Genomic DNA, 20,356 nt, shown 5'->3' with positions numbered 1-20,356 from the left:
TCCCTCATGGTATTTCACAGCGTCCACTAAGAGGGACTCACCCTCAGATACTTCCCCCAGGCTGTACCACCACCGGCTCTTGTTTGAATTCCGTACCGGCCCAATGCTGCTACACACGTCCGCACAAGCAGCTCGAAACTCTGGGTGCATCAACAATGCCTCCAAACAACGCTCACCCGCCTCCTCCGGGCAGGCCCCCAAGCACACCAACAGGATATTGGTTCTCTCCATAACCGAAACACTGCCCGTCTCAACAGTGTCCGGACACATCAGCATTAACGATTCACGAACCTCAGTCACCCTCACATTTGCCTCTAAGAACTCCACTTGCACTGACCAACATCCGTCGTCTGGATAATCACCAGCACTGGTACCCCAAATCTCCAGTGCCCTCAAAGTCATCAAGGGTAAATGCTTCCAATAAACCAGTTCGGTTATAAAACAAACTGTACAGCAACTTAACTGGCTCCCCCGTGTCGAGGATGGCTTTAACGTGGCTTCCATCCATCCGTAACAACACCCGAGTGCGTGGTCCCTCTAAGCCTTCAGGAATAGGGTCTGTTCCTTTCAGGAGTTCCTTGGTACATTGCTGGGAATGTGCTCCCCCAGAGACCCCAAGCCGTTCCCCACTGGGCCTCCTCTAAGTTTCCCAACACCTCTCGGATCAACGGAACAACTGAGGGAGGAGCTGATCCCCTTGACAGATCCCCCTGGCACTGCAAGCAATTTATCTGCCCCCCTAGCCAAAAGGGATACCCTAAAAACTTTCCACCAATCTCCTGCCACAGATATGATAAGCCCCTCAGCTGCGGCATTTGACTTCCAGTCGAACCACACGCATTTTCCCACACTTACCCAGAACTGGCAGCTGTCACTTCGAGGTAATTGTCCCTGACAGTTCTAACAACGTCATCAGCCCGCCTACTCAAACTTTCAACCAATCCCTGTCGCTTTCCCTCAGCCAAGCACTGCCACTCACCCAACAACTGAGAGGTCCGCTCCGCCCCTTTAGGGTTGGACATTATTCCAACAACCGGGCGGAGCCTACCACTGCTGAAACATCCCAACCTGTCACTCCTCACTCTCTTAACAGCATGGACAGCCCATGGTCCCACCACCATTTCATCAACGCTAGTCGGAACTCGAACAATGCCTTCCGGGGCACCAACAGCCACCCCACCCAACACACATGCAGATATAACCAGCAATCGCACATCCACAAAGGCACACCAGCTCTTCGCCGCAGACATAATTTAAAGAGGGTGATCACACAGGTTCCACAGAAATCAATCCAGACGAGCCCCTACAATGTAACCCCCTGGGTCGCCTCAGGCTCGCTCAGCTCATTCTCGTCTAGGGGGAGTGCACTAGAGATCTGGGGTCCTAGTGTGGGTGATTATCTTTATGATGATGGCTATTTGACAGTGAAGCTGCAGTTTTCGGAGGCTGATGTGGGAGTGGCTGAGGTCCTGGATACATTAGCGCTGGTTTGTCCCGACCCCCTTGAGAAGGGGGTGTTTCAGTTCTCATGGGGACCAAGACTCCTATTGTGAGGATACTCATGGGGGCCTGCATGGATAAAAGCTGGAGAACATTGCCCACTCACACAGTGTGTTGAGCTGCTTTTGAAGAAGTGCGAGGCTTCACTGGGCCGGATAATGAGTTTAGACAAGGGATTGTGTGGTTCAACCAGCCCAAGTCAATCGTGTTATGGACTGGGGAAGTAGCGTGAATGAAGGGACCCCGAGTTTTCCGGAATGCTCGAGGGCGAGGGCTTTTTGGTGGATACTCCAGAAGACCACGAGGAGGAGTTGGGGTAGCTACTGGGGTGCTGGTGAGGCCAGGACTGCAGAAACCTTATGTTGTACAGGCAAACAGGATGGCAGTGATTGTCAGGAACACTATGAAGAGGGAGGTCACCTTCAAGTGGGGGATTCCCCGGGAGCATCTGTTCCCAGTGACAGTAATGTCTAGTGTCCTTGTGAGACAAGCTGGGGAGAAACTTGGAAAAGGGGGAAAGTTGACTGCTGAGTTATTCAATTTTGGGGCCTCTCCGGTACCTGCAGGTTGGAAAAGGAGGTTGGTAGAGAAGATATTGAAGCTGGAAGGTGTCTTTTCCATTGACGTGTTTAATGTGGGTTGTTCTAAGAGCACTCATCACACTATCTGGGTGACCATGAACACCCCATTTAGAGAGACGTCACAGCAACTGGCCCCTACAGAGGTGGAAGACATCCAGCGACATTTGTGTAAGTTGAAGGGAGCTGGGATCATCACCGACTCCAGAAGTCCCTATGCGTCCCCAATATTAATGGCCCGAAAGAAGAATGGGAAGGTACAGATGTGCGTGGACTATATGGCTGAACAGGCGCACCTTCCCCTTCCAATATACAGTAACAAGGATTGAAGGCGAGCTAGCCTGTATGGGTGGTGCGAAGTGGTTCAGTGTGCTGTACTTGAGGAGTGGATATTACAGGATCCCCATGAGTGAGGCTGACAAAGAGAAGACGGCATTTGTATGTCCAATGGAATTCTACCAGTTCAAAAGGATGCCCCAGGGCATATCGGGAGCCCCTGCAACCTTCCAGTGGGTCATGGAGAAGACGTTGGTGGATATGAACTTTCTTGAGATATTGGTATATCTGGATGACATCATAGTATTTGGATCCACCTTGGAAGAACATGAAGCAAGGCTGCTGAAGGAGTAAAACTTTCCCTGTACATGGGCCAGTTCTGCCAAACGACTGTTAGCTATGTTGGGCACATAGTCTCACAATTGGAGTCGCTACATATCCAGCTAAGATAGAGGCAGTTTTCACTTGGCCAAGACCCCAGACTGTGAGCACTCTGTGCTCGTTCCTCAGGTTGAGAAAGGCTACGCGAAAGTGAGTCACCTGTTGAATCAGCTCCAGTGTGGTTACCCTCTCTTGGGGAAGAAGGGAACAGGAGGGTGGAGAGTATCTTAGCCCATTGGAGCCCTTTGGACCGAGGCGGGATGCAAAATGTGAGGAGGCCTTTCAGTCGCTGAAGGAGCTGCTGATCCAGGCGCCTGTGCTGGATTTTGCAGACCCCCAATTGCCTTATGTACTGCATGCAGATGCCAGCAAGGAGGGCTTAGGGGGTGTCCTGTATCAGAATCAGGGCACCGGGTTGAGATGTGTTGCACTTGTCAGCCAGAGTCTGTCGTCCTTTGAGGAAAAACTATCCCACGCACAAGTTGGAGTTTCTGGCGTTGAAATGGGTGGTGGTGGATAAGCTGAGAGACTACCTCTACAGTGCCAAGTTTGAGGTGAGGACGGACAACAATACCCTCACTTATATCCTGACCTCAGCGAAACTTGATGCCACAGGCCATTGGTGGTTGGCGGCATTATCTGCCCATGATTTCAGCTTGAAGTACCGGCCGGGAAGCAGAAATGTTGATGCTGATGCTTTGTCCAGACGGGCTCATGAGGGACTGGACAGGGACAAAGAGTGGGAGAGCGTTCCTGCCCTGGGAGTGAAGGCCATGTGTCAATTTGCCATCCTGATGGAGGTGGATGGAAAGCAAGGGCAGGATCGAGCAGTAGATCAATTGGGAGCTTCTGATATCGCCATTCCACAAGTTTACTGTAACTTGACTGCTCTGAAGACAAACCAGTTACCGGAATTGAGTTCTGGGGAAATGGCAACTGCTCAGCTAGATGACCTGGGCATTGGTATCATTTGGTCAGCTGTCAAAAAGGGAGACGTGGCTCAGGCAGAGAAGACGAAACATGCTGCAGTGCCTCCACTACTGAGAGAATGGCTCAGTTTGGATCTGTGGAACCAGATCCTATACCAGGTCCCCACCTCCGGACCAACCTCGGCGTTCCTAGCTGGTTCTGCCTGAGAAGTATCGGAAGATTGTAGATAAGTCACTTTATGATGATTCTGGACATTTGGGGGTTGAAAAGACCTATGGATTTCTCAGAGACCGGTTTTACTGGCCTCGAATGAAGCTCGAGGTCGAAGGATACTGCGTAGTGTATTTGTTTCAAAGAGGAAGATGCTACCTACATGGGCAGCTCCCTTGTCCCACTTACAGAGTGTAGGGCCCCTGGACCTGTGTAAACTTAAATTTACCAGACCAAATAACCACACCAGAAACAGTTCTTAACTTTATCTTTTCACCAGTTTATTTGTTCAAACTCAGCCGGCAAGAAACTCAGAGCCAGGCCTCAGGGAGATGGAATATCTCTCTCTCTGGTGACTCAGTAACGAGCTTCTACCTAACATGCAGAAATGTTACAATTTATAGAACTAGCGAAACAATGAGAACTCAGTTCAACAGATATTCCCACCAAGTCAGTTAGAGCAAAACTTAATTACTAATAAGAATAATTAATAAGAAAGTCCACTAAATCTAGACTTTAATTTAAAAAAATGAATGTTCTGTCCAGTCTTTATCAGATATTAAATAGAGGAGGGTACTTAGTTCAGTGGTGTGAAACCGTGAGACATAATGTCTGTGAATTCAACTCCCATATCATTCCCAGCTGTGAGTCGATAATCTAAACAAGGTGAAAGCAGATTCCTTGGTGAAGGCCAAGCTTTGCCCACACAAGTCAGCACTTAATTTTATCCCGTTATTTACAAGAATCCAATAATCATTTCTTACATCCCCCAATCCCCTTAAAACTTCATCATTCCCTCTTTTTATCATTATATGATAACCTTTCAGAACAGATTGTTGCTTCTACACAATGATACAAAACATGGCCACAGGCACCGCAGGATACAGACAATAATCAAAGTTAATACAATTAGACTTCTGAAATGCAAAAACAACCCAAAGAAGTCCCCAAATATGTTAAAGAGCCAGAGCCATTCTCCTGTTTTACTGGCCCCAAAATTGTGTAGCTTACTGCCAACATCTCGAATTTTTGGGATGTCTTGGGTTATGTGTTTAGATAGATCAGTGATATTTGAGGATTCATCAGGGATATTGGTGCAGCATTCCTCTCCTATAACAGCACAGGTCCCTCCTTTTCTGCCGGAATAAAATCAAGGGCCATCCAGTTCTGTAGGACAGTTTGCCGGATTGCAATCATTTTGGTGGATATTTCAGTCACATGTGCTTGAGTGTCAGTTGGTGCTCCAACCGTATTGTTGGCTAACTCTTCTAGGGCTGCTGCTATGTTAATTTTCTCCCTGGAATTTCTGCCTACCCCATAGGAGGGAAAGGTAATCATCCAAAACCTCTCAGATTCTGTTACACCCCTTTGTTGCCTATTCCAATGGGGGTGATCCTGAGGCTGAGCCAGGATCCTCAAGTGTGGCACAAGGTAGGCCAAATACCAACAACCACTCCAACCCTCGTCTCGCCTGCGAGACCCCTTCTGGAAGGGTGTGGTACCATGCTGCTGCCCTATTCTTTCTCCCGGCAGCCAGGGATAGGTGTTATTTCCACAAACCCAGTAAGTTCCATTTAGTGGTCCAGGGTATCATAAGTTTGATTCTTTGTACAGTCACTACTTCCCACTTGATAGGGTGCACTCTCATTATGGTTACACTAACAAGTAGTACTAACCACTGCTGGAGATGTGACTCTTATCCCCGGCCATAGCTTGGAGGGGTCTTGTGGAGAAGATCTACAACCCCAACCCTCAAAGCAACACCCTCCACAGTCTAGGCTTCTAGACCTGACTATGGTGCAATTGACAATGTTACCATTACGGCAATCAGAAAACACCATAACTGAATTTACTTTGCTAGTATTGAGGGGCACCACTGACTTGGGGTTCATAGTCTTACCATGTTGGGGAACTTCGGCACATACCCAACATTCTCCCCGCTCTACGTGCCTAGCATAGGTGTGGCAGAGGGACAAGTAATGTTAACCTGGGGGCCTCCTGAGACAGGGGCAGGTCCCTTTAGGGTCATTAAAATCAGCATTAACCAATACATTTTTCAGTCCTTATCAGTTCCGTCAGTAATGTGTTTACAGTCCGTTCGATGTATCCACCGGAGCTGCCCTTCCACCTTCACTGCAGTAGGTGTTGTCAGTAGCACTTGCTACAGTCCTTTCCACCTCGGTTCCAACTTCTTGCAATCCCAGTTCTTAATCAGGACAAAATGTCCAGGCTCAATGGTGGGTCGTCACTCTTAGGCTGGGTGTTGTCCTCTCAATAGGCCTGTTGTACATGTGAATGCAAGCTCTGGACAGTTTTAGTTAATTTGCATAAATATTTTCCCATCTCCTCCCCCAAGGTTTGCATATCTAATTTTGCAGGTAAGCTCTCAGGGAAGAGCGGCAGGCAAAGTCAGGATCCTCATGTGGTTCTCATAGGCTTCCTGTAGATAATTTCTACAGGTGATAACCCCATTTTACTTGATGGCGTGATTCTCATATGGAATAGGGCTTAGGGTAAAACCTTCAACCAGGTCAATCCAGTTTCTTGCATAAGTTTGGCCAACTTATCTTTCAAAGTACCATTGGCTCATTCCACTATGTCGGCTGCTATCGAATGATGGGTGCAGCGGAACTGCTGTTTTATAGCAAGTTCTTTACAGACTTCCTCTTTTAATTTGGCTAAACAAAGTGGCCCATTGTCCGAGTTAATCATTTCTGGAAGTCCATAGTGAAGAACTACTTCTTTTAGCAATATTTTCACAATAGCCATTGCAGTATTATTAGCTGTAGGAACAGCTTCAATCCATCTACCAAATACAGCTACTATCACTAAGCAATACTTATAATAATGTACTCGAGGTAGTTACATAAAATCAAGTTGTAAACAAGAAAAAGGCCCACCAGGCAAGGGGGTAGTTCCGGAAACACAAGGTATTCCCTTTCCAGATTTCATTTTTTACAAATTAAGTATGCTGAGGCTTGTTTTTCTTAGCTGCTTGCTGGAAGTCAGGGTGCCACCAAGATTGTAATAATGTATTAACCATTTCCTCCTTGCACACGTGCGTACAATTATGTACATAATCTATCAAAATAGGTAAGAATACAGAAGGAACACAGATCTGTCCCACAGGGGTCACCCATAAATTGGTCTGAGGTTCAAGGTGGTGACCTATTTGGGACCATAGTTTGCGCTCTGCTTTTGGGGCGTCCCTCTAGAATGTACGTATTTCCCCCATACCTGCCATACCCATCCTTAGATTTTGTCTAATCGGAGCTTGCTGGGTTCCCAAGGGGACTAGAAGTGTGGGATTCAAGGTTGTCTGTTTAGCTGCTGCATCAGCCCAAGCATTACCCTTAAATATCTCATCAGATTTCCCAGTATGGGCTGCACATTTAATAAACTCAAGGTAGGTATAGGGCAGTGAGTAAGTTGTTTACAAAGGTTGCATTACTAATGGGGTGGCCAGAGGAAGTCAGGAATTCCCAAAGTCCCATAGTCAGTGCATAACGGGAGTCTGTGTAATAGTTCGCACTTTAGTCTGTTGCTAGGATACGTGCACGTGTCAGGGCAAGCTGCTCAGCCTTCCGGGTGGAGCCAGCTGTTTCAAAAGAGGCTTTTGCTCAATTACTTCAATGTCCGTCACTATCGCATAGCCAGAACATCGTTTCCTCGCTGGATCCACAAAAGAGCTTCCATCCTCATAAAACGTTGCCTCAGGCTTGAGGGGGGTGTTACGGAAGGGAGGGGAGAGTCTGTCCTTTGTTCACAGTGATCCGGACGGGGGGCAGTTGGTGCAGCTGACTTCGTGGCCTGAAATTGCCCAGGGATGGGGTACAACGTCTTGGGTTTGGTCAATATTAAAAGAATGTCTTAGCAGATGTTCCGTCTTCACCTCCGACTCCGTCCAGTATTGGAGTTGGCCCATCGGAAATCTTGCCAGTCTCCCTCGGTGCTGGAGGCTTGTTTCGTCAGGGTGTGGGCAAGCAACCCTAGGATCTTTGGCTTCACATAGGGCAAACCCTAATGGTGGTTTGGGGAGCCACCAGTTCTGACTGTTGCCAAAGGAAATCCGAAACTTCGGCCAGTAATGCACTGCTCTCTTTTCCTTTAACCTCTGCAATTACTGTAACTGGGAACTTCTGTCCCTCGAGGGGTGCATAATAATGGCTTTCTTCAGTTGAGCACCCCATGGATCATAGCACAGAGTCACATGAGGGTCTGCCTCTGGCAGAGGGGGTTCAAACGAAGTGGAGTCCGGATTAATTGCCCCCCACTGGGCAGAGGGGGGGGGTGGTGTTGGTAACTGGAGAAGCTGCCGGTTGTTCACTAGTCCCAGGGTGATACACTTGTCTGTACATAGAATCTTGACCTCCAACAGACAGAGCAAGTCTCTCCCTGCCAGATTACACCCCAGATTGAAGGTGGCTGTAAATGAAACCTCAAACTGGGCCCCCCTGCATTTCCACCTGCAGTGGCTGGGTAGTGAATAAGTGTGTTCCGTGCCTTCGAACCCAGACAGTGTGATTGTAGCTTTTGATAGCTGAAATCCCTTTCCTGATACTATTTTCTGATCGAGAGTGGAGGTGGTTGCTCCCCTATCAATCATAAACAGAATTAGAATTGCAGCAACTTGCAATATTACATTGGGCTCTTGCTGAGGAGAGGTACTCATGGTAGGAAGCCTCCGTGTTTGTCAATTTCTCAATGGGTTGTTGTCAACACCTGCCCCTTGATAGGTTTTTGTTCCCAGTTCTGATCCCCAGATATAGCCCTCTCATGTCCTTCTTCCCGCTGAACATATTCACCTTCAATATTAGTTCCCTTTGGGGTTGATCGGGATTCGAAAGCCAGGTCCCAGTAATATGTCAAGGCTCAAAGCTCGTCGCATTCGATTTCAGTCATTGTCAGGCCAATCCATATTATTTGGTTTAATCATGTTGGCTAACTTAATTGGTAAGCATTGGAGTGGCAGGGCATTAATGGGGGATGGATTCCCATTATTAGAGGCCTAGTCTCCTGCGAAAGTGCCATAGCAGGCCACAAATCTCTCCCAATAGACTTGGTCCGATTTCCCAGGGTTAGGTTTGCACTTTAAGTACTTTAGCGATATTTACAGGTTGTTGGACAGCCGTCTCCATGGCTTGAATAATCTGGTCTGTCTGTTCATTCTCATTATGGATTCCCGCCTGATAGGTTTGCTATCTTAATTCTGCCTTCCATTTCCGCCCCTCATCAGCTGAGAGAATCATGCAGCAGAGACTGAACAAATCTTGTGGGGTTGCATTAAACATTTGTATTGTACTACAGGTGTACTAAACAAACTGTGCTGGTTTTTCTTTTCTATTGGGGGCCTGATTCATGATGGCTATAATTTCTTGAGGCTTCCAGGGTGCATACACTGGAATTACTGAGGGCTGCCCCTCCTCGCTGCTCGTGGATTGGGCAGCATTCGGATGAGCAATTGTCTCTGTGGAGCCATTAACTCTGGGGTTTTATTAGATTCTTCCCTCCCTGTTTCGGAATAATCCTCGGCATTCCCTTCCTGAATTTCAGGGTATAGAAAGCCCCTCCTTCCCTGCTGTCGCTGTTTTACCTGAGCGGCCACGGTATCTGAGTACTGGCAGAATTGGGGTTCGGGAGCACTGGGTGCACTCGGCCCCTGGTAAGGTGAGGGTACGGTGAGAGCCCAATCCTTATCACAGTCACTGTCCTCAAACAGGATCGGTACGCCAGACATGGGTTTGGAATCCCATATTGGCCCTAGATCTCACACGCAGCACTGCCAGTTTAAACCTTCCTGTCTGTCCATATTGCCTTTGCCTGTTTTCTTTGTTTATCTCATTCTCTTTTTCTTCTCTCATCTACCCATTCGCACTCTGCCTTTAATGTTTCCCAACTCTTGGGATTTCCATACATTTTTGGCATACATACCTCTACACCCCTTTATCACATGCATTGTTCCTCCAACTGGCCAGCAAGGTATTATTCCATTTGGTATCAGCTTTATCATTCCATTTTTTATCAATAATTTTCACTTTTTTTTTACTGCTATTCTTTTTCCAAATTAAATTTACTGCTTGTTCACAAGAGGTTATATCTCAAGTTCCCCCTTGGTGGCCACCCCCAATTCCCCATTTCTTTATTAGCGCTGCAGCAATTAACATCCAAAGAACCTTATCATCAAATTTCAACCGGCCATACTCTTGCTGCCAAGGTGAGAAATTTACCCGGCTGCCTGTCTCGTATCCTTATCAAATTTCAACCGGCCATATTCTGATGTGTGCACAACCCTTTACCGAATTTGTCGGGTAGCGGCGACCACTTCTCCCAAACAGGGCTTGTAGTCCCGTTTCGAGCGTAATACAGAATAGCCAATGTCACCCGTGCAACCTCACTAAAACACCTGCTAGCCTTATTTTCCTGGTCCGGGTGGTTCGCTGGATCCCGTCAAGGTACAAGTTTCAATGGGCGAGGGGCAGAATTCCTGACCGGACCCAGGAAGTGGCAAGAGGTAAAACACCTCGGGGTGCCCTACCACTCGGTTGTGTTCCATTCAAACCATCAGTGGCTTACTCAGCCCAGAGAAACATTCCCTATGTTGGGATCCGAGTCATGGCACCAAATGTAAACTTAAATTTGCCAGACTAAATAACCACACCATAAATAGTTCTTTACTTTATCTTTTCACCAGTTTATTTGTTCAAACTCAGCCAGTGAGAAACTCAGAGCCAGGCATCATAGGGAGACAGAATATCACTCTCTCTGGCGGCTCGGTAACGAGCTTCTACCTAGCATGCAGAAACGTTACAATTTATAGAACTAGCAAGACAAAGAGAACTCAGTTCAATAGATATTCCCACCAAGTCAGTTAGAACAAAACTTAATTACTTAGATAAGAAAGTCCATTAAATCAAGGTTTTAATTTAAAAAATGAATGTTCTGTCCACTATTTATCAGATATTATATAGAGGAATGAACTTAGTTCAGTGGTGCGAAACCGTGAGACATAATGTGTGTGGATTCAACTCCCACATCTTTCCCAGCTGTGAGTCATTCATCTAAACAAGCTGAAAGCAGATTCTTTAGTGAAGGCCAAACTTTGCACACACAAGCTGGCACTTAATTTTAACCTGTTATTTACAAGAGTCCAAAAATAATTTCTTGCGGCCCCAATTCCCTTAAAACTTCACCTGGTGTGTATGGATTTCCTGTCAATAGAACCCGATGCTGGCAACACAGTGAATATCTTAGTCATCATGGATCAATACAACAGATATGCACAAGCTTTCCCTACCAAGGATCAGAGGTCGCCCAGGGTGGCCAAAGTGTTATAGAAACATAGAAACATAGAAAACCTACAGTGCAATACAAACCCTTTGGCCCACAAAGTTGTGCGGAACATATCCCCACCTTAGAAATTACTAGGCTTATCCATAGCCCTCTATTTTTCTAAGCTCCATGAACCTATCCAAAAGTTTCTTAAAAGACCCTGTCATATCCACCTCCACCACCATTGCCAGCAGTTCATTCCACGCACTCACCACTCTCTGTGTTAAAAAACTTACCCCTGACATCTCCTCTCTACCTACTCCCCAGCACCTTAAACCTGTGTCCACTTGTGGCAACCATTTCAGCCCTGGGAAAAAGCCTCTGACGATCCACACAATCGATGCCTCTCATTGTCATATATACCTCTATCAGGTCACCTCTCATCCTCCGTCGCTCCAAGGAGAAAAGGCAGTGTTCACTTAACCTGTTTTCATAAAGCATGCTCTCCAATCCAGGCAACATCCTTGTAAATCTCCTCTGCACCCTTTCCATGGTTTCCACATCCTTCCTGTAGTGAGGCGACCAGAATTGAGCACAGTACTCCAAGTGGGGTCTGACCGGGGTCCTACATAGCTGCATATTATGAGAGTATTTCATTTATTATGGCCTCCCCAGGTAGCATATCCTTTTATAAATATGGGGCACAAAAACGCTCATAATACTCCAAGTGCAGTCTGTCCAATGCCTAATAAAGCCTCATCATTACATCCTTCCTATAATATTCTAGTCCTCACAAATGTTGCATTTGTCTTACTTACCACATTAGAAAATAATCTATATTTTTATTCCTTCTACCCAAATGCCTGACCATACACTTCACCACATGGCATTCCTCTTGCCACTTCTTTTCCTATTTCCTATCTGTCCGAGTCCTTCTGCAGAATCCCTGTTTCTTCCAACACTGACATCAATGGAACAGTACTAGTCTTTAGCAGCCATGTAGAAAAGGAATAAAAAACTAATGTTTCAGGCCGAGACCTTTCAGGACTGATGAAGAGTCTCGGCCTGAAAGATCAGCTTTTTATTGCTATCCAGAGTGTGACTTCAGAATTGGCTGCCAGTCACTAGTGGTGTTCTGCTGGGGTCCCAACACTTACTCTTCTTTTTAAATTGTATATCAATGACTTGGATGATGGAATTGATGCCTTTGTGGCAGGAGATATGAAGATAGGTGGAGGGACAAGTAGACTTGAGGAAGGAGGGAGGCTACAGAAGGAGTTAGACAGATAAAGAGAATGGGCAAAGAAATGGCAAGGAGTACAATGTTGGGTAATATATGGAAAGGTATGTTGGTAGAAGGAATAAACATGTACACTATTTTCTAAATGGGGAAGAAATTTTTTTAAAAAAATTAAAGTGCAAAGGGACTTGGGAGTCCTCGTATAGGATTCCCTAAAGGTTCATTTGATGGTTCAATTGTTGATGAGGAAGGGAAATGCAAAGATAATATTCATTTTGGGTGGACTAGAATATAAAAGCAATGATTTAATGCTCTGTAATATTGATACATTCAATTTTATCTTGTCCCACTCAAACTGCAGGGTGTATTCTATACTAGTATGATGTTTGGCTCCTGAGGGTTCCTTTAACTTAGGCTTCTTAATTAAATCTGATTACGCAACGCCTAAACCGGAATTTTCCCTCATGGTCTCAACCGGAACCTGTTTGAAAAATTCATCTTATAGGCATTCTACAAACTCTTTCTCTTGGAATTGAGTACCAAACTGATTTTCCAAAAACTCTGCCTATTGTAATCTCACATGGCTGACATAATGTTACCCTCTTTACATCTCTTTTCTATCTTCCTTTGTATCCCTTTCTAAACTTTGTGTTATTAATTAATTTGGAGACTTCTGTAACCTTTCCTGGATTCTCCTTCTCTTTAATGTTATCCTGACTTCTCCAACCTGTTCAATTCCCCCCCTAGATTTTAAAGCCATAACCATAGCCCAAGTTATGTGATTTGCCAGGATTCTGGTCCCAGCATATTTCAGGTGGGGCCTGCCCCATTGGAACAGCCCTCTTTCTCCAATACTGGGGCTAATATTCCACAAATTCAAACCCACTTCTCCCACACCAAACCTTGACAGCACATTGAGCTTTCTGATCTCATTAACCCTGAGCAAATTGCACATTGCTCAGGTAACAATCCAGAGATTAATATCTGTTTGTTTCTGCATTTTAATTTAGTCCCTAGCTTCTTAAGTTTCCTCGGTGGAAACTCTTCCCTTTTCACTGGTACCCACATGAACCACAAAAGAAAAACAAATCTTTCCACTTCCCAAGCATAATTTTTCTGCAATTTAGATGAGCTGCCCCTGACCCAGTCACCAGACAGCTCCATGACCATAGAGCAATGGTTTGGTTGCTCGTCTTCCCTACAGCCCTCAGTCTCATCCTCACAGTTAGCACGAAGGGTCTCAGCCTGAAATGTTGACTGCTTAGTCTTGTCCATAGCTGCTGCCTGGCCTGTTGAGTTCCTCCAGCTTTTTGTGTGTATTGCATCAATTCAGACTTATTGGGCAAGTTCAGGAGCTGAGACTCCTCCAGCACTTCTTCTTGGAACCCCCATTCCCCAAGTGCCTCACTATCCATGCTGTATGACTCTGTATGACTCACAGTCACAATATCTCGGCTCTGATCACAGACTAAACACAGATTCCAGGTAACTCTCCTCCTCCCTGATGCATCACAATGTTTGAAGCTCAGATTCCAGTTCCTCAAATTTAAGCCCAAGTTCCTCGAGAAACTAACACTTGCTGTAGATTTGGTAACCAGGAACTTCAATGGAGCCCACCAGCTCCCACATCATGGAGCTAAAACACAGCACCCGATCCTGTATCCCTATTTTATATATTATATAACATATATAATATATAGCATTTTATATATTATATAACATGCTTGAGACCTTTGCACAGTACTGTATTTGTCAATACGGAGTGGAGAGTAGGGCTGATGTTCTTGCTGCATTTTTTTAGGGGCCGATGTTCTTGATGAATTTGTGCAGGTTTTCAGGCTGGGGTAAAGATGGTGTTGCCTTTCTTTTTTTGTGCAGGGTCGTGGTGGTTTTGCTGTTTGAACTCTTTGAACTGAATCCATGGTTTTCTTTATTTCATGCCTATCTGGAGAAGAAAAATCTCAGTTGTTTACTCCATTTGTACTTTGCTAATAAATTAACCTTTGAGTTTGTAACAATCTGTTGGGAGCAACGGATGTTGGGAATGGTGAGGCTGGAGTGCTGGGTCGGGAGTGGGGTTATATACATGTGTGCCTAAGATTTTTGCACAATAATGTATAACATAACTTACCTCTTCTTATCTGTGTTTCCTGACCAAGGCCTCTCAAGCCAAAGTCTCAGATGTCAGACCACTCTACTGACCCATTCACACAATCGCCAATGCAAAATGGCTTCTGAGATCTTGGTCTCCTCCTCTTCTCGTTGAAGTCTCTTGACCCAAAGCCTCAGTTCACTACTCTAACACTGCCCACTTCAAAAATACACTTAAACCACATATTTTATTGGCTCATGAAACTTCCAATCAAGGAGATCTTCACGTTTCAATGACCCCCAAACAGATCTCAGTATTGCTATTCCAAACTCCAGTTTATATGGACTAACTCCCTAACTGTTGATCTGCATTCTTCTTATTGCCCACTGAAAGAGTGTGGTTCTGTTTGCCACACTCAATGATGTTTTAGCCTGGGGTCAATGACAGTTTTCATTATGTATGGGAAAAAGCTCTCATGGCCACAATTCAACTACGTTGAAAATGAGGTTTGAAGGTCAAATTGTCACAGATGAAATCCAAATTATGCTTAGGGGTGCTTGTGAATAGGTGCTTCTTAAGAGCCCATGACAGCAAGGCCCATTGCTTTGTTAATGTTTTAACGTAGATAGATTTGGTGATCATTACTCATACTGGATTTGACACCTGAGCAATGTTACATCTTGTTGTGTAGATACCTACATAGAAAGAGTCTAAGTCTTCTGTACTATATTCAGAAAGTTGCCTGGTCCCATCCCCATTTGACCTGGTTATCAAACAGCATGCTTGTGACTATTTCAGCCACACCATTAGCACTGACCATAGTTGAGGACGGGCATGTTCTTGGAAAATGTTCCTCTCTTTTTCCCCTCCAAATATTTGACTGTGCAGCATCATCCAGAACTGTATGTGCTGAAACTAGATTATTGACTGTGGTAAGGAGTATCAATGACTGAAGCATGCCAGGTCTGAAATGAGCTGTTTCCATTCCCATTGATTCACCACACTGCAGACAGAAAGCATCATCTGCATAGGAACCTCTGATGACCTCTCCTCTTCTCCACCCTATCAACTGATTACTAGCACCCCTCACAATATAGGGCTTCATGTGCTCAAAATTTCCCATCACCTACTTCCCCAGCAATATCATTTCAGAGAGGCAAAAGCTAAGATTACTTTGTTGAACTGAGAAGAGATGACATGGTGAAGCAACATGGGTATATAGAAATAAAATGGTAAAAGTATGTGAATATGTTGCTCTATGGACAAACAGGTTGAGATCTACGTGGTCCGATAGTTAAATCAATGGGGGTTAAGCAGAGTCAAAGCATATTAACCGATCAGAGGGTCATGAGAGTGTGGAATGAGCTGCCAGCATAAGTGATGCTTGTGAGCTCGATTTTAACATTAAAGGGTATTTTGGATAGGTACATCAGTAATAGGAATATGGAGGGTTACGGTGCAGGTGCATAATGTTTCTGTACTGCACTTTACAATGACTCTACATGTGCTTATGCACATTATAATAATGAATATGGATAGCTGTTGGGTAGCAAATTTTAACGGCAAAGAGCACTTGGACCATTCCTAGTAGGGACTGACATGAGGATGTTCTGTGAATGCCATGCTATGAAATATAAATGGAAGTTGTTTCAGTTGACAACTTTAATGGAACATATTTTCTTTCAGTGAACAGGTGACAGAGACTGAGACCCCCTCATTCTTCACACCAAAAGAACTGAGCAAACTGAAATCTGATTTTGAAACAGGTGGGCTGGAAAAAGTTAAACTACTGATAAAGAAGAAAGTAACTGATCTGGACAAAACAGAGCTTAACATCGCAGTGACGGGAGAATCAGGTACAGGGAAATCCACCTTCATCAATGCCATGAGAGGACTTCAGAGCGATGATCCGGGAGCAGCTAAATCTGGGACCACAGAAACAACAATGGAGCCAGCCGGGTACTCACATCCCACTCTGCCCAATGTTCGATATTGGGACCTGCCGGGGATTGGAACTGAAGAATTTCCTGCAGCTAAATATCTCAGAAAAATGAAATTCAAAAGATATGATTTCTTTATCATCATCTCCACTTGTCGATTCAAAGAAAATGATGTAAAACTTGCCAAAGAGATTAAAAGGCTGGGGAAACAATTCTACTTTGTCCGCTCTAAGGTTGATGCTGATCTTAATTCCACAAGGAAACAGAAAAAGGTTATTAATGAAGAAGAGGAGCTGGAAAAGATTCGAAGAGATACTTTCGTGAAGTTGGAAAAGGACGGGTTTCTACATCCAGCTGTGTTCCTGATATCCAGTTTAGACCCTGATCATTTTGATTTCATTCGGTTAAATGAAGGACTCGAAGGTGATCTAAATAATGTAAAGAAAAGGATCTTTGTCCTGAACCTTCCAAATCTAAATGTGGAGATAGTTCAGAAGAAATATAAGATTCTGAGTAAACATATCTGGATGTTTGCAACACTCTCTGGGGCATGCGGAGCGGCCCCAGTTCCCGGCTTCTCTCTCGCTTGTGATATCAGTATATTGATTGGAGCCATTGTCTATTTCCGGAAATGCCTGTGTCTGGATGATGCTTCTCTTCAACGACTGGCCGAGAGAGCAGGAAAACCTGTGGAAGGGCTAAAGGCGACAGTAAAAGGTCCATTGCTGGGGGAAATAAGCACAGATGTAATTATGAGGTTATCTTGGGGTGCTGCTGCTGTTACCGTTTCAGCCCTGGAATTCACTCTTGACTTTGTCCCAGTTATCGGTAGCATTTTTGGAGCAGGCTCATCATTTCTCATGACGTACAAGATACTGAAAGCTGCACTGAAGGATCTTACAGAGAATGCAGAAAGAGTGGTGAAAGTTGCCTTTGAAACTGATTAACTGAGCTGTACAAACATCTAAACAGTGAATTTATATCATGCCGTGGTTAATAATTTGATGTTATCTAATACCAAATCCTGCTGTTATTCTACTCGATAATGTTCACTTTGACTACATTTGTTCCTGGAAATGTTTCTTATTCAATACTGAAGTGGGTTGGCAGCCTTTGAATTAAACTTTAAAATTAAGCTATATCTGCCTTCAGAAGTGTACGTGAAGGATTTACCAATAAACATTTGTGTATAGAAGGCACAGCTAGGTGGGCTGCCAGGCAATAATTAGCAGCACCTTGCATTATTCAGCCAATTACTTGTTTAAAAATATAACTGTATAGGCAAAATGATAGCTAATACTTGGTTGCAGAGTATAAATGTCTGTATCAATTAAGACGTTGTAAACCATGGTCTGAAAGATCAAGTGCCACCCCAACCATCTGATGTTAACTATCGGGAAGAATATCACAGCCAGTGTTTAGTGCTTGTTGACCTGTACAGTTTAACTTACCTTCAAGACAAGCTCTGAATAATTTTAAAAAACACCATTAGAGTATTTGGCCCAAAGCTCATAGCAAGGTCCAGGATCAGTGAAGCCTTGGACATTTAGATCTCACTTAAAATACTCAAATAGTTGTCGATAATTCTGCCTTCTGCAGGTTCTGTGAGTTTCGCATGAACACTTACCCATACCGCACAGCAAGTTAGAATTATTCTAAGTAGTTTATTTATACTTGTTAATAAATCACAACTCAAAAAGAAAGGAATAATACAAAATATTGCAAGATAACAAAATAAGTTAGATGTAATTGAAATAAACATAAAACTTTACATCTCAATTGTAACTATAAATTAAGCTCTGGTAATATCCTTTTCAACTCCGATTCAGCTTAACTCATCCTTTATGATTAGTTGGAGTAAATGGCTCCGGATGATACCAGTGCTGTGTCACATCCGATATCTCAAACTATTCCAAACTACTTCAGATATGAAATACACGCCTGTGAATTGATTCAAAGCACGCCATTTCTGATTGTGCATATTACATTCAGTCTATTCCACTGCAAGTCCAGTATTAGTGAATTTAATTATATCTAATCATCAATATAAGCTGTTTTTTTTATCAGTTGAAAACTGAGGACTGAAAAGATCTTACCCTATTAAATGCTTATTTGTCATGAATGTTCTGTGGCATTCCTCCCATAGAAACTCTATGGTAAACAGATTGATAAATCGTCTTGCTTCTATCTTCATGGATTCCCTTGCCCACTTGGTGAAAAGTAAGTGAAAATTCCACAGTTGCTCGAAAACTGAAATGAAAACCAACTGATGGAAATTTCTCAGCAAATCAGGCAGCAACTGAGCAGTGAGAAGGAAATTTCATGATCCAAGTCAATTCTCTTCATTTGAAACTGCATCAAAAATTCCATCAAACATTCCAATGATTACTCCTTGTACAGCAGATGGACACAGAATTAACCAGTGCAGAGTGTGAAACTGAGGGAAATACACATCAAATCAGGCAGCAACTAAGCAGAGAGAAGGAAATTTCATGATCCAGGTCAATTCTCTTCATTTCAAATTGCATCAAAAGTTTCCTCAAACATGCCAACGATTCCTCCTTGTATAGCAGATGGACACAGAATCGACTTCGGTGCAGAGTGTGAAATAATGTTGTCTTTATTTGGCTACAATCACCAAAACATCACAAAATATTGTGGAAGCAATGTAAGAATACAGAGTAAATCATTGAAATGTGTGAAGTAAACTCAATTACTTTAAACCTTGGCAATTAATTCAATGCTCTGCTGCATTAATGATTCTTTAGTTTGTGTGAGGAAAAGGGGCAATATAATTGAAGTAAACAGTAGACATTATGACATTGATATTATAGAGTGAGCATTGAGTGCTCCCATGCTTTCTTCCCTGGACTTCAGATTTCAGAGGAAGTAACCAGTCTCTAATGGAAATGTCGTGGCACCTACTTTACACAATCATCATCAAAGAGGCTGTGATCAGGAATGGTGACATCAAAAACACAAGAGATCCCACAGATGTTGGAAATCCAGAGTAATGCACACAGAATGCTGTAGCAACTCAGCAGGTCAGGCACCATCTATGGGGAGTAATAATCAGTTTATAGTAATTTGACTTCATCAAATTCTGATGAAGGGCTGCAAACCAAAACATCAACTGTTTATCCCTCTTCACAGATACTGCCTGAACTACTGAGTTCCTCCAGCATTCTGTGGGTTACAGTGCCATCAAAAGAGAGAAAAATGATCTGGAAGAAGCCATCTTCAGAAGACGTGTTGCATTAGCAGTTACTTGTGGGAGCACGTTGCACCAGCTCACTTGAACTATTTACAGATTTGAACATTGGATTCATTAGTGTTGTTATGTACTTTCTTCTTTACTTAATTTACTAAGTTCTAAACTTGTGTATTGTTAGTTCATAGATATGCTCCTGAGACAAATTTACATGATTAAAACAGGTACAAATGTAACCTACTGGGGCCTAAAGTTTTTTTAAATTCTCTTTTGCAGTGTAGTTTCATCATACCAAATCAGATATCAGGCCAATTGCATCGTATTTTAGATTGTTGCCTGATTGTCACAGATTACCTTAGAGCTTGGATCAATACTTGGAACTATGATGCTGTTGTGGCCATTACAGAGAATTGGGTGGCTCTGGAGCAGGAATGATTACTTCGAGTGCCAGGCTTTAGATGCTTCAGAAAGGACAGGGAGGGAGGCAAAAGAGGTGGGGGCATGGCACTGTTGATCAGAGATAGTGTCACGGCTGCATTAAAGGAAGAAGACATGGAGGGATTGCCTACTGAGTCTCTGTGGGTGGAAGTTAGGAACAGGAAGGGGTCAATAATTCTACTGGGTGTTTTTTTTTAATAGACCACCCAATAGTAACAGGGACATCAGGGAGCAAATAGGGAGACAGATTCTGGAAATGTGTAATAATAACAGGGTTGTTGTAGTGGGAGA

At 44.0% G+C, this 20,356-nt stretch overlaps 1 protein-coding gene across 1 annotated transcript; it reads left to right on the top strand.

The window, feature by feature from the left end:
* Nucleotides 1–1,757: 1,757 nt before the first annotated feature.
* Nucleotides 1,758–17,662, top strand: LOC140734001 (interferon-inducible GTPase 5-like). Its single transcript, XM_073057579.1, has 2 exons — nt 1,758–1,816; nt 16,163–17,662. The coding sequence occupies exons 1-2, from the start codon at nt 1,758–1,760 to the stop codon at nt 17,361–17,363; spliced, it is 1,260 nt and encodes a 419-aa protein (XP_072913680.1). The 3' UTR covers nt 17,364–17,662.
* The last annotated feature ends 2,694 nt before the right edge of the window (nt 17,663–20,356 follow it).

The sequence above is a fragment of the Hemitrygon akajei genome, chromosome 10 (assembly GCF_048418815.1).
Source record: "Hemitrygon akajei chromosome 10, sHemAka1.3, whole genome shotgun sequence".
NCBI classification, from domain to species: Eukaryota; Metazoa; Chordata; class Chondrichthyes; order Myliobatiformes; family Dasyatidae; genus Hemitrygon; species Hemitrygon akajei.
Note: the sequence above shows the minus strand (reverse complement) of the source record. Positions and strands in the feature narration are given on the sequence as shown.